General features: G+C 41.2%; 1 protein-coding gene across 1 annotated transcript in view; it reads right to left on the bottom strand.

Annotated features, from left to right (window-relative positions):
- TDRD1 (tudor domain containing 1) overlaps positions 1–13,823 on the bottom strand; it is a 51,101-nt gene extending 37,278 nt beyond the window's left edge. Inside the window, exons 1-3 of the mRNA XM_043924769.1 lie at positions 13,722–13,823; positions 4,825–5,155; positions 1,691–1,749 (exon numbers count right to left, since the gene is read on the bottom strand). Coding sequence (XP_043780704.1) covers positions 1,691–1,749; positions 4,825–5,155; positions 13,722–13,823 — 492 coding nt within the window. The remainder of the gene's footprint in view (positions 1–1,690; positions 1,750–4,824; positions 5,156–13,721) is intronic.
- Between the last annotated feature and the right edge of the window lie 234 nt (positions 13,824–14,057).

The following is a 14,057-nucleotide window of genomic DNA, read 5'->3' as shown; positions in this document are numbered from 1 at the left end:
ATTCTATCAAAATTCCAGCAAGATTTTTTCAGTTACAAACAAGAGTACTCCAAAATGTAAACTGGAAAGAAAAAAAACAAGACGGATAAAACTATTTTGAAAGATGAAAAAGAGAAAATGGGAGGGATCACTGTACCCAACTTCATGACTATCTATCTATCACAGCTCCAGTACTGTGTGGTACTGATTGATGCAGGGAGAGATCAGCAGGAAAGAACAGCGAATCCAGAACAGACCCACACAAATTAGTCTAGCTAACTTTGACAAAAGGGCAAGAGCAATTCAGTGGAGGAAAGAGAACATTTTCAACAAATGCTGCTGGAGCAACTGGACATCCCTAGCCAAAAAAATTTACCCTCAACCTAAGTCTGTTAGAATTAACTCAAAATGGACCACACATTTAAATACAAAACTATAAACTTCTTTGGGGGGAAAAAAAAAATCCCAAAGTTTCTGGAGCTAAACCAGCAAAGAGTTCTTAGACATGACACCAAAATACTCCATAAAATGAAAAATTGACCAGGATTTAGTTAAAAACTTTTGCTCTGTTAAATACCTTGTTAAGAGAATGAAAAGACAAGTCAGGAACTGGGAGAAAATATTTAGAAATCATATATTTGACAAAGGATTAGAATCTGGAATACATAAAGAACTTTCAAAACTCAGTAGGACAAAAAACAATTCAAATTAGAAAATGGACAAAAGACATGAAGAACATTTCACCAAAAAAGACACACAGATGGCAAATAAGCACAATGAAAGATGTTTATCCTTAGCCATCAGGGAAACAAATTAAGATCACAGTGAGCCGTCAGTAGACAAATGTGGAAACAGGCAAACTAAAAATACTAACACTAGCAAACACTGGAGAGGATGCTGGATGCAGAGCATCTGGGTCACTTATATATTCTCGATGGGAACGTAAAATGGTAGAGCCACTCTGCAGAACACTTTGGCAGCTTCTTAAAAACCTAAATATGCAACTACTATATGCCCCAGACACTGCACTCCCAGGCACTTATTCTAAGGCAAAAACAAAAACCTTATGTTCACAAAAAACTCTGCACAAGAATGTTTATAACAGTAGTACTTATAATAGGCAGAAACTGGAAACAGCCCAGAATTAAACAGACCTCAGCAATATAAAAGCAGTACTCTACTGATACCAACAACAGTCGCAGTGAATCTTCAGAGAATCACACTGCGTGAAAAAAATTCAATCCCAAAAGGCACAAACTGTGTAACACTGTATAACATCCTATCCTTGAAATGACATTTTTGAAATATGGATTAGATTAATAGTTGCCAGAGGTTAAGAAGGGGGTACCGGGGGCAGGAGGGAAATGGATGTGACCTCAAAAAGGTGCAGAAGGGATCCTTGGAGTGATAGAAATATTCTGTATTTTGACTGTATTGTTTTTTTATCCTGGTTGTAATATTACACTGCAGCTCTGCAGTATGTGGCCACAGGGAGCACTGGGTAAAGGCTACAAAGGATCTCTATTATTTCTTACAACTTGTAATTACCTAAATACAAAAAGGTTATTTTTTAAAAAGATACTAGGCTAAAGATAAAACAGTGTGACCTTGAATATTACCTGCAAACTGAGTAATTCTTTACTAATACAAAAACATGTTTAGAATCTTTTATCCAGAAACACAAAAGAGAAGAAAATCCACATTAACTTACACTATTTACTTCTCTGGGTGGTGAATTATTTCCAACATTTAATGGTGACACAGAGTTACCTGGGGATAGAAAACATAATGCCAAATAAAAATCAAATATTTACCTTATTCCTGAAAATGAACAATAACATAATTAGGTAATATCCAAATAGAGCTATACCATCATAGCCTTAAAGCCATACTACAAATAAGCAACATCCTACTTTTCCTAATGGAAAATAAGGATTTGCTGCAATTTCTTCTACTAGTACACCCCACTCACTGTGAACTTTTCTCCATTCACAAAGGAAACAGTTACCAGGCTTTCTGAACTGCAGACTCATTTACCCTCTTATAAATTACTGAGGACCTCAAAGAGCTTTTGTCTACATGGTTTATATCTATCAATATTTAGAATTATTAGAAATTAAAACTGGGAATTCCCTGGCAGCCCAGTGGTTAGGACTCCATGTTCTCACTGCTGAGGGCCTGAGTTCAATCCCTGGTTAAGTCCTACACGCCACATGGCACAGTCAAAAAAAAAAGAAACAAATTAAGAAGTAGAAATTAAAACTAAACATTTAAAAATATTTATTAAAAATAACAAATGTATTACATGTTGCCATGATTTTTTTAAAAAACTGCATTTTCCAAAGGAAAAAAAAAAACTGAAGAGTGGCATCATTTTATATTTTTTCACATCTCTTTAATGTTTGGCTTCACCAATGATAGCTGGATTCTCATATCTGCTTTTGAATCCAATCTGTTGTTATATGTTGCTTTAATTGAAGTCCCTGAAGAAAATCTGGCCTCACACACATATATGGTTACAAATAGGAATAGTATTTCACGACCTTCTCAGATAACTGTGAATATTTTCCTTTAATTCACACCAAAACTCAAGTGGTAGTTTAAGGGTTAGTTGCAATATGGAATCTAAACCTATATCAATAAACTTTTCATCTGTTACATTAGAATCCACTGATTTATCTTGCCCTTTAGATGGATTTTTATCCATGCATGACTACAAAACATTACACATTGGATTTTTGGAAAAGACTAAGAAACTCTTTGAGTTATGCAGATCTTACAAATGTTGACATATTTCATCAGACAATATTAAAAAATCTTAAGTGTTAATATCACCATGCACCTCAGCAGAAAAATCTTCTAAGTACTGGGAAGCTCTCCAGTTCACAGTGGCAGATACATGTTTCCTCAAATTGTATTTCATCATTAGCAACAAAATACTGTCAGCTGTTTCCTGTGAAGTGACAGGCTCACTTTGCCCATTTTTAAGAAAATGACTGCCAGTTATCTAAGTCTGAATGACCACAGTTTTTCATTCTTTTCAAGCAAAAATGAAAAATTAAAAAAAAAAATTCTAAAAAAGTGTCCATTCAGCTACAATTCAAACAACTGCACACATGCTTTTCATACTTCGGTAAGCAGCAAAAGTTAGGGGTAATTCTCATTTTGTTACACAGAATACTAAAAATACACAAGGGTCAAAACTTATTAATAAATTTGTATTGCCTTATCAAGGGCATTCTTACGTAAAACTGGTATTTCTGGCTTGCTCTGTCTTAAATGCAAATGAAAACCAATGATCCCTAACCCAGGCTGGTACCCCTGCTAAAGGTGAGCTAATGAGGTATTAGAGGCTACCCACCTCTGCTTCTGCACCACCTGCATAACGTCAGGATGGTGAAGAAGAGCAAATAATGTTTTAATATTATTAGGAAAATACTTGTGACCCCAGAGGCCCATGGAGAAAGCAACGGCAACCCATTCCAGTACTCTTGCCTGGAAAATCCCATGGACGGAGGAGACTGGTAGGCTGCAGTCCATTGGGTTGCAAAGAGTTGGGTATGACTGAAATGACTTAGCATGCATAGTGCTAAGAAGTTAAGGTTTTTGTGGTAACCTGGCCTTGGGAGGAGGCATCCAGCTTTGAATCTGGTTCTGCCAGATTCTGGCCTACCAGTCTACACGGAGGAATGCCATCTTGACAAATCTTAATTTTTCAGAAGAGAAAGTAAAAATGACTGTTTATAGGATTTTAGGATCTGGTCTCAAGTGACTGGCTTCTGTGAATAGTGCTGCTATGAACATTGCAATGGCAACCCACTCCAGCACTCTTGCCTGGAAAATCCCATGGACGAAAGAGCCTGGTAGGCTGCAGTCCATGGGGTCTTGATGAGTCAGACACGACTGAGCGACTTCACTTTCACTTTTCACTTTCATGCATTGGAGAAGGAAATGGCAGCCCACTCCAGTATTCTTGCCTGGAGAATCCCAGGAATGGGGGAGCCTGGTGGGCTGCTGTCTATGGGGTCGCACAGAGTCAGACATGACTGAAGCGACTTAGCAGCAGCAGTCAGAGAGGCCCATGGGCTTCCCTGGTGCCTCTGATGGTAAAGAATCTGCCTGCAGTGCAGGAGGCGTGGTTTCAATTGTGGATCAGGAGGATCCCCAGGAGAAGGCAATGGCTACCTGCTCCAGTATTCTTGCCTGGAGAATTCCATGGACAGAGGAGCCTGGAGGGCTACAGTCCATGGGGTTGCCAAGAGTGGGACACAACTGAGCAACTAACACTTTCACTTTTTCAGAGGCCCAAGGGCCAAACTCTGAGAACTACATCACCATATTATAAGGTCATACCTGACATACATTCACAGGGGCTAAATTCCACCAGGCCCCAGCCTCCTTATAAAGTAGATTTTTAGCACTAAGACTAAAGGAATGATTTTTTTAAAAAATCAAATGAAACAAAATATTGTCTTAGATACATCTCTGTGAACTATTATATGCACAAAATTTGCACAGTATTTCTAGACTAAGGCCAATCTTTAGAACATTCATAAAAAGCCAGTGTTTCCTTTCTACATTTCTAGTGTATCTCTGAATTGGGTGGGGGTTGGGGAGAGAAGTTCATTTGTAGATATTTTCTCAAGAATCCTTCTGTGATTAATGTAACCAAAGTAGCTACTTGGCATCTGGTTTTCCTTTCTAAATTAACATTTACATGCAAATACTATAAGTCAGCCATTTGGTTGTTGCTAATCGGCCCCTGGTGTGTAGTTACAGATACTTTCAGTAAGTCTAAGAAACCATCAGAATCAAGTGAGTATTAAACCTGCAGTTTGTACTCACCTGTTGGCAATGTCTTCCTTTCTTCCTTGGATCCAGCCATTTCTCCACTGACACCGTTAGGGTGTGAAGATAGTGAACTGTCTTCCTGACTAGCCAAAAACTGTTTGGTTTGCTCACAAAGCAAAAAATTGTTCTTTTTATTTCCATTTTCTGGGCTTTTCAACCTGAAATTAGGATGGTTAGGATGTCCTCCAGGGCTTCTTAAAGACTCGTGTGATGGAAGCTTGCTTTCATTTTTCTCAAAATTAAATGGCTCTGTCATTTTACAGGTAGACGCCACCAAAATATTTCTTGACATCATATTAAGCGGCAGTTTAACAGTCACAGAAGTCTAAAGGAAGAAATGTATTTAAAAGGCAACTTTTAATTCCAAAAATAGAAGCACTGCAGGCCCAGGTGGTTTCTTTTTTATGCAACAGCTCCTTCTCATAAGTGACTCCAAAGCAGATGTAACTAACTGTGATACTGTAAAAGGAGGGAAAGGGGCAGGGCACAACTTTTGAAAGAATAATATAGCCCAAGGACACAACACTGATTAGAATCAAATGGGACCAAGCTGGCAGACAAGACTAGACCTTGATTCTCCATCAGCAAGGGAAATGACACCCCCACAAGTGCCAGGACAGTTCCACTGCACTGTTCAAAGACCAAGGAGTGGGTGGTGGCCCAAAGCCTGGAAGTCTCCGCCCCTTCCCAAAAAAGGATACAATAATCCTCCACTCATTAGCATATGAAATTACCCAGCCTATAAAAACTAACCACGCCGATTTTCAGCTGCACTCTTCCTCTGCAATGGCCCATACTCTATGGAGTGTGCACCTCTCTGTATCTGAATAAATCCACTTCTTACCTATCCCTTTGTCTCTCACTGAATTCTTTCTGCGATGAGATGTCAAGAACCCGAGCTTCATTAGGTCCTGAAACCAGGTACCGTGGGTTTTGGCTGGGTTCAAGTCCCAGCCATGTGGGTTCAAGTCCCAAGCCGGGTTTTGACTGAGTTTGAGTCCCAGCCACATGGGTTCAAGTCCCAACCTGAGGTGAACGGTTTCAGTACCAAAGCCTGTTCTACAGGCACAAGAAAAGAATGATTCTTTACCATTTAAGTACAAACTCCAAGTTAAACAAAATTCAACAATGGACAATTCAAGAGACATTAAGCATTACACCTCAGTTTCGCATCATTCCTTATTTTAAAAAGCTTCTGGAAACAACAGGGATAGAAAAGGACTATGAGCTCAGTCGGTAAAGACTCTGCCTTCAGTGCAGGAGATCTGGGTTCGATCCCTGGGTCTGGATGATCCCCTGGAGAAGGAAATGGCAAGCCACTCCAGTATCCCTGCCTGGAAAATCTCATGAAGAGAAGAGCCTGGTGGGCTGCAGTCCATGGGGTCGCAGAGAGTCGGGCACGACTGGGTGACTAACACTTACTGACTCAGTTTTGGTTTTTTTTCTAATGTATTTCTGACCTAGAGCCTACAACTCAGTGGTGAAGTGTAACAGAGGGTAGTGTTTAAATCGGGTCATCATCTGCCTGTTGGGCCTTTCAGAACCTCTCTACCCTCTCCTGCTTGTTGCTCTGCTATGACCTTGAACCTGGTCCCCAGAATGGCCTTGCTCTCATCCCCCTGGTCAACTCTTTGCTTCCTAGCCCTCCTTCACAATTTGCCTCAGCTGATTTCTGTTTGGTTTGTTCCCTGCCCCACCCTCCCAAGTCCTCTATTTCATAATCTCCATTTGGGCTTCATAAATTGTAACTTGGATCTGTTGCTTTTGAAGATTTATCTGTGTGAGCGCTTGGCTGCAAGTAAGGTACACATATTGTTGCAGAGAGCCTCTGAGAAATCTCTATCCAGACATTAGGCTGGCTTCTTGTTTTTCTATTACTCCTTGAGAATACTAAGTGCTCAGGGGAAGTTAAAAAAAAAGTGGAGAAACACTGACCTATAGTTTTGAAATACTGACCTATAGCTCTGTCTTCAGCCTGCAGGCAAAACGTCTGCCTATCTTTCCAAAACAGCTCAGAAAGAGGAAAAAAAAAACCAAAAGGCCATAGATAGCCAAAACTGGTATGAGTAACAGCTAAATGTTATTTACATTACATTTTACGTTCAAGTCGCTCAGTTGTGTCCGACTCCTTGCGACCACATGAACTATACAGTCCATGGAATTCTCCAGGCCAGAATACTGGAGTGGGTAGCCTTTCCCTTCTCCAGGGGATCTTCCCAACCCAGGGATCAAACCCAGGTCTCCGCACTGCAATCCGCATTGTAGGCAAGATTCTTTACCAGCTGAGCCATAAGGGAAGCCCAAGAATACTGGGGTGGGTAACATTGTTTAAAATAGAAGATAAAGAAAAAGCAGAAAAATACTCCCCCCTGGTGTCCTAAAACTGCTATCTCTGTTTTAAATCAGGTCTTGTTGTTGTTGTTCAGTTGCTAAGTCGGATCTGGCTCTTTTCGACCACATGGATGGTAGCCCGCCAGGTTTCTCCGTCCTCCACTATCTCCCAGAGTTTGCCCAAATTCATGTCCACTGAGTGACAACACAGGAAAGATCATGAAATTTTAAAAGAAAAGATACACACAAGCAGATGTCAAGGTGAGGGAACTCTCAGCGGACCAGGTCCTGGGACGATGCCTAACAGAAGGCCTGCAGATGGGCAGCTATGCGGGAAGGCAGGTGTCAGGGAAAGCCTACCTGTAGCAAAAAGCACACTAAACTGAAGGATCAGAATGAGAACTACAATGCTGGATGCAGTGAGAGAGAAATACTGCGAAACTACAAAAGGAAAAAGCAGCTCCAGGGGATACTGGGTGAGGATATGAGCAGTGAGTAACTAGACTCTGCAAGAAATATAAAGAACATCCAGTTAAATCATTAGGGCAGCTACCACAAGGACAGAAACAATGTGCAACTTCAAAATTCAAGCCAGGGGGTAATTCGAGTATGATAAAGAGAAAACACCAAATAAAATGACCACACCAAGCCCAAGCAACCAAAGTATCAATGATTAAGTCTCAATTAAAAGAGAAAAAGAGAGATAGACCCAGGGAGAAAAATATCCAGATAGATAATAAGCACAAAAGACATACATTAAACAAAATATATGGCAAGCTTGAAAATAAAAGGACTATAACATGTGCTATGCAGATAATCAAAATAAAGTTGGTCTGCTAATGATTAATAGCAGTTAAAAGAACCTAAGGTAGAAAATATTCAGATAACGGGAGATATTTTATATTGATAAAAGAAACACTCCCAGGAGAGAGAGCAGCCAGGAATCTCTAACTCACAATGACATCGCCTTGAGATGTATCAATATAAAGTAAAAACTGATTAGAAGAGAAATTCAATCTCCAAAAGGACACAGCAGCTTTAGAAACATACTAGTCAAGGGATAGAAAACAATCAGTGATAAGATGCATTTTACTACCACAGTGAACTTGATCTAGTAGGGACCAATGCAACCAACAATATTCATTTTTTCCAACACTGAGATATAACGGACTATCAAGTCTACTTCATCTACCTCCAAAAGAAACTAGTATCATACAAGCCACGTTCACTCACCACACTATACTAATCTCCACCTCAGATTTTACTTCCCTGAAAATCAGCATGCAAAACCCACAGTGGAAGATGAAGGGTTTGGTTTTAGTTGTTTTTCTTTCCGGTTGCCCCGAGGCATGTGGGATCTTAGTTCCCCAACGAGGGATCAAACTTGTTCCCCTTGCATTGGGAGCAAAAGGTCTTAATCACTGAACTACCAGGGAAATCCCTGTTTTAGTTTAAAAGTAGTAAAATATTACAAAGGAAATGATGGCAAGCCTGACTATAACAACAATTAAAAGCTTACAAAAAACAGTAAAGAGATCAGGAAATAAGTATTAACTCAAAGATGACAAATTGGATACCTTTAAAAAGTGGGATAAACAGTAAAGAAACATGGAGACACTGTGGGTGACTGGCCCAAACACCACCTTTCACCTCTGATTTGCCAGCCTGAGTTAGAGACAGCATTGGCCATCATCAGAGTTCTTCTGAGTTGAGCTTCTCAGGAAGCCCTGTCCTTTTCTGATGAATAGGGACAGATTCGGCTAGCAGCGTCTTTCACTCTTTTCTTCCAGCCACACAGACCTGAGGCCTGAAGATGAACCACCCACATCACAATGAGGAAGCAGTAAGCATAATCAAGCAGCACAACTTCAGGACTCTAGAGTAGAAAATAACCAGTCTGTTGTCCCTGGCAAAGGCTCTGACTCTAGCCCGGATCAGCCTATGCACAGACCTGCTGTGGCATCAGAAAAATAAACCTTTGGGTTTTCCCTTATTTACAGCCCAAAGGATACAGATGCCAATAAAATAAACGCGCAAGAGGCGTGAACGAAACACTTAGAGGATGAAGATTACTTGATTAACATTCGGGGGCGGCGGGGGGGGGGACATTCAATCTCACATGTAACAAAAAAATCCAAATGGGAATAACTATGTATTACCTCCTACGCAGCATACATGTAATTAAAACACTCAGTGATGACAGGAATATATAAATGAATATGTTCTGTCTGGGCAATAATTTGGAGATTGATATATGCACTTTGTTCTCTTGCATATATGTGTACATATATATATGCACATATACATACATGAATATATACATAATATATATTCTTAAAAATGTCCATAGCCACACACCAGACAAGTCTACTTCTAGAAATCATCCCACTGAAATAATTGTAAATATCAAAAAAATACAGTACGTACAAATATCCATTTAAAATATAAAAACAAAGAAAAAATAAATAGACAAAAGAGAAAGTTAACTGTGATGCCTCTACTATTCTAATAGGATCCTACTCTAATAGGATATTACACTCCCATTTGGAATTTTAGTTTTCAGAAACACTGGAAAATACCTGTTAGAACAGCAAACAAAAAATCAGAAAAACACTGAGTTATTTAGTATAACAACTGCAAAATAAAAAAGAACAAAACTCCATGTGAAAAAGAAGACTGAAATACATTAAATTTTAAATAACAGTGGTCTGGGGTGGGTAAGTTGACAAGAAAATCTTTTTCACTATTGTTTTCATTTTCCAAATTATATTAAAGGATGAGTTAATTTTATATAAAAAAAGTATTTTAAGGGTTAAAATATCACTGCATGTTCAATTAAACCTTTTTCCTAAAGTGTGGTTAATTTTAAACCAAGTAAAAAAATCACAGTAATACTTAAACCACAAAACTAGGGTACAGACAGCTTTTCAAGACACCACCAGGACCCTCAACACACAGTCTTTAACTCCTAAAACAGCCTTCCTACCTTTCTCTTTATTCGGTAAGGCTGACAGTCAGTCCACAACGCCTTACTACCCTGTACAGTTACCTAAAGACAGTTATTTTAAGTTGGTGCTGGAACCATGTCTTACTAAAAAACTAACAACAACAAAAACCCTTCTAATTTCCTATAGCACCTACTGTGGTGTTTGGTATAAAGAGGCATTCAAAAGATACTTGTACGACAAAAACTATCTAGCATGCCCTATTGCACTGTTTTCCTGACAACTTGGACAGGACAGTTAAATTCACTGTCCGAAAATGTCATCTGACCATCCTAAATAGAGAATTACATCATAGTATGAGTTTACTGAAATTTAATAGCAATAATTCATGTCTTAACTCTTCCAAAGTCCAAAAATTAATAAATATTGACTTTAGGAAGGATAACAGAATCAGTCTTAGACCTAATGTAAAGTTTAGTCTGCTTAGTGGAAGTTGCTCAGTCGTGTCCGACTCTTTGCAACCCCATGGACTATACAGTCCATGGAATTCTCCAGGCAAGAATACTGGAGTGGGTAGCCTTTCTCTTCTCCAGGGGATCTTCCCAACCCAGGATCGAACCCAGGTCTTCCACATTGAAGCAGCAAACAAAAAGGATTTAAGCTTAAAAGAAGCTCCACCTATGGTGGAATCTTTAGGTTAGAATTTAGGTTCACTTGCCTCATCCAATTTAGGAATTTTCATTACAACCCCCAGGGCAAACAGACATCTGGACCTGTCCTATAACTAGAGGCTTCTAACATCCTTTAATTTTGGACAGCCAATTGTAATGCACGTGTCTCTTTAAAATGATTCTCTTCTCCAACTGACTACTGACTCCTGTTGCTGCCCTGTGACCCCAACCTTCCAAACATCTGAAATGGGCATCACGTCCACTTTCCTCCAGGTCCTTCACCAGCTGAGGATCGGCCAGACCTCCCACAATTTAGCACTTTCTCTAGTTCATCCACAACCCAAACACAGACAGGACTCTCCTAAAAGCACAGGATTCGAGATGTGGGCTGACAAATGGTCAACAGGAGAATTGTGCTATCCTTGACTCTGTAAACTACTTTCACCCATGCTCTAGTTTTTGGAGGAAGCAGGACTACTGTGAGCACACATACGGAGCCATCTAAAATCTTTTGGAACTCAATTTTTTTTTGTAATGTATAATTATCATACCACGCAACTGCCTTTTTTCTTCTGATTTATAAGTTCTATGAATTTTAACACATATAAAGATTTATGTAACCACCACAACTGGGATACACAACAGGCTTTTAAAGCTGAGTTTCAACATTATGAAACACTGAGAATGTGCATGTGTCTTCACTTGGCTTCATCCTGGTTCAATCACTGGGGCATAACTGAATATGGAGTCAATGGGCTCTATACCATAATGCTGTACTTCCCAACCTTGGGTTGCAAACTTCCAATACATAGAGGTATAGATATTGCTCTGCGGGTCGTAATACCTCGAGGACGGCCTAACCTCACCCAGTTTTAAAGTAAGTAGTTCCTCCATATAAAATCCACTATTTTTTTACATGCTACTGGTGATGAATAAAACAAATTTATAATCATTCTCAAATCCACAATAAATAGTTTTGTTGTTTCCTTAGCCAACACAAGAGGTTAATTAGAAAGATCCCCAAATTTCTTTAAGGATGATGTAAAAACACAGCAGTGGAATGAAAGTAACTAACTTCTGCAGTTCTATAGGCAAACATAAGGCCTTGGTTTTGTGTTGTCCTTTAGCTCTATGCTTCACGAACTGATCTCAGTAAGACTGGACATACCTTCAAGGGTAAAAACTTTCTTTTATTCCCTTAGAATTCAGCAACCCCTCCCCTATGAAGCCAGGAGCATCCCAGGATACACTACAAACGGTGACATGAGGTCTCTCCTCTCTTTTCAGGAGACCATAGCCAAGAGGTGAGAGTAAATTCACAGTGTGCTGTGCTTAATCGCTCAGTCGTTTCCGACCCTTTGCGAACCCATGGACTGCAGCCTGCCAGACTCCTCTGTCCATAGGGATTCTCCAGGCAAGAATACTGGAGTGGGTTGCCATGCCCTCCTCCAGGGGATCTTCCTAACCCAGGGATGGAAGCACTGTGGGCGGATTCTTTAAGGTCTGAGCCATGAGGGAGCTAAATACCCAAAGTGCATGCAGTAGATAACTCATTTTTCCCCTCCTCTGTTTGCTTTTGTCTTCCCGATAACCCCTTGCATTCAGAGAGAATGGCTACCCAAAGGAAACATTCAACTTTTCGAGCTCTGAATCTCAACGGTTCCACAGGAACATGAGCTTTAAAGTCTGTCAGATATAAGTCTGAGCAGTTTCATCTTCCTCATTCAGTATGCTAGCTCAGGCAAATCACTTCATCTTTCTAGGATTCAGTGACTGTAAAATCTAGCCAGCAGCAGTAACTTCCTCATAACATCTAATCATGAGGATTAAACGTGAGGCTGTATGTCAACCACCTAGCACCTTGGCAGATGCCTACTAAACCCTTAAGAGGCAGCTGCTATTTTTACTTTACTTCTGTACCACTCCCACACTCAAAGACTTTCTTCCACTCATGTGGAATTAGTTTGCACACTGAAGAGCAAAATAATTTGAGAATTCAAGTAGTCCTATTTCTTTATTCCCACAGAGAAGGAAAGGAGACCTGGGAAGGTTTAGTAACTCTCCAAACCCACAAGGACCAGGGCCCTTACACAATTGAGATGAAAAAATTCAGGTCATGTTCCTAGGCCTTGCAATTGTGCATTCTATACCCGGATGGCTCAACAAGGCAACCAGAGGCATGCTCCTTAATTCCAGAGGCCAAAAAGGCAAGCACATTTATAGCAGGGCCTGAGTACCAAGAGAAGGCTGCACACCGCACACACGCTACAGACACGTGTTAAACGAACCAGGCTTGCCTCACCTATATCTAAGCAAATGCTGCAATGCACCTTCCTACCTTTTACAGGAGGTAGGAAGGGGGCAGGGGGTAAAATCTAAAAAATATTCTTTGCACTCTAGCTTTGAGTTAAATGAAAGCACTGAATCCACAAGTCAGATTCTCCTAGAAGGGGGAAGGGGTACTTGAAGGGGATGCAAGTGGAGGTTTGCACCCTGGAGAGTCATGCCTGGAAGTTATGAACTATTTTCCAAACCGGCTCCAAGTCCCCCTTACGTCCAAAGCTCAACTCTCACATCTCTCGCCCCTCCCCCCAACACGGGATCTTCCCCCACCAAAACCTCCCACCCCAGACGTGCCTTCCCCGCCCAAGCTCCCAGGACCTCTCCAAACCTTCGATACTCTCTCCACCTCCAGGCCCCTGGGACCCGCTCAACGCCCGACCTCAACGCCCGACCCCAACGTCCAGCGCCCAACGTCCGGCCCCCAACGACCGAAGCCCCGCAGCCCTCATGCAGCCCCTTTCGCTCCCCCGTGCGCATGGGAACCCTGACCTGGAAAAAGGCAAAAGGGCTGTGGATCCGATCTGCCTCTGAAGCCTCCTAGGGGTGGCGGCTTCTGCCCGTGTCAGGAGCCCTGCCTCCCAGTTGCGCACCCCGAGCTCACCTCGCTCTGGGTGCCCGGCCGGCCCTCCTGGCGCCAGCGTGGCGCCTGCGCAGTCCGCGCCCAAGTGCTTGCGCTGCGTCCACGTGCACCCTCCGCGTGCATGCGGAGGCGTGCTTCGGCCCTGGTGGTGCAGCTTTGTGAGGGCGGCTACAAAGTCTCAGGGCGATCCTCTGCGGATACATAAGGTACCTATTTTTCCAGCTTCTAGAAAGGAGTCTCTGGAAACTCCAAAGGCAAAGATGCAGACCTTGCCTCCTCAAAGGTCACTTGGGTCATATTAAGCACTTAAAGTCTTAAAAAAGGTTTTTCAAATCAATCCCTGCTTCGGTGAGCTTG

This window comes from Cervus elaphus, chromosome 15, assembly GCF_910594005.1.
Source record: "Cervus elaphus chromosome 15, mCerEla1.1, whole genome shotgun sequence".
Classification (NCBI taxonomy): Eukaryota; Metazoa; Chordata; class Mammalia; order Artiodactyla; family Cervidae; genus Cervus; species Cervus elaphus.
This window is presented reverse-complemented; position numbering and strand designations above follow the sequence as displayed.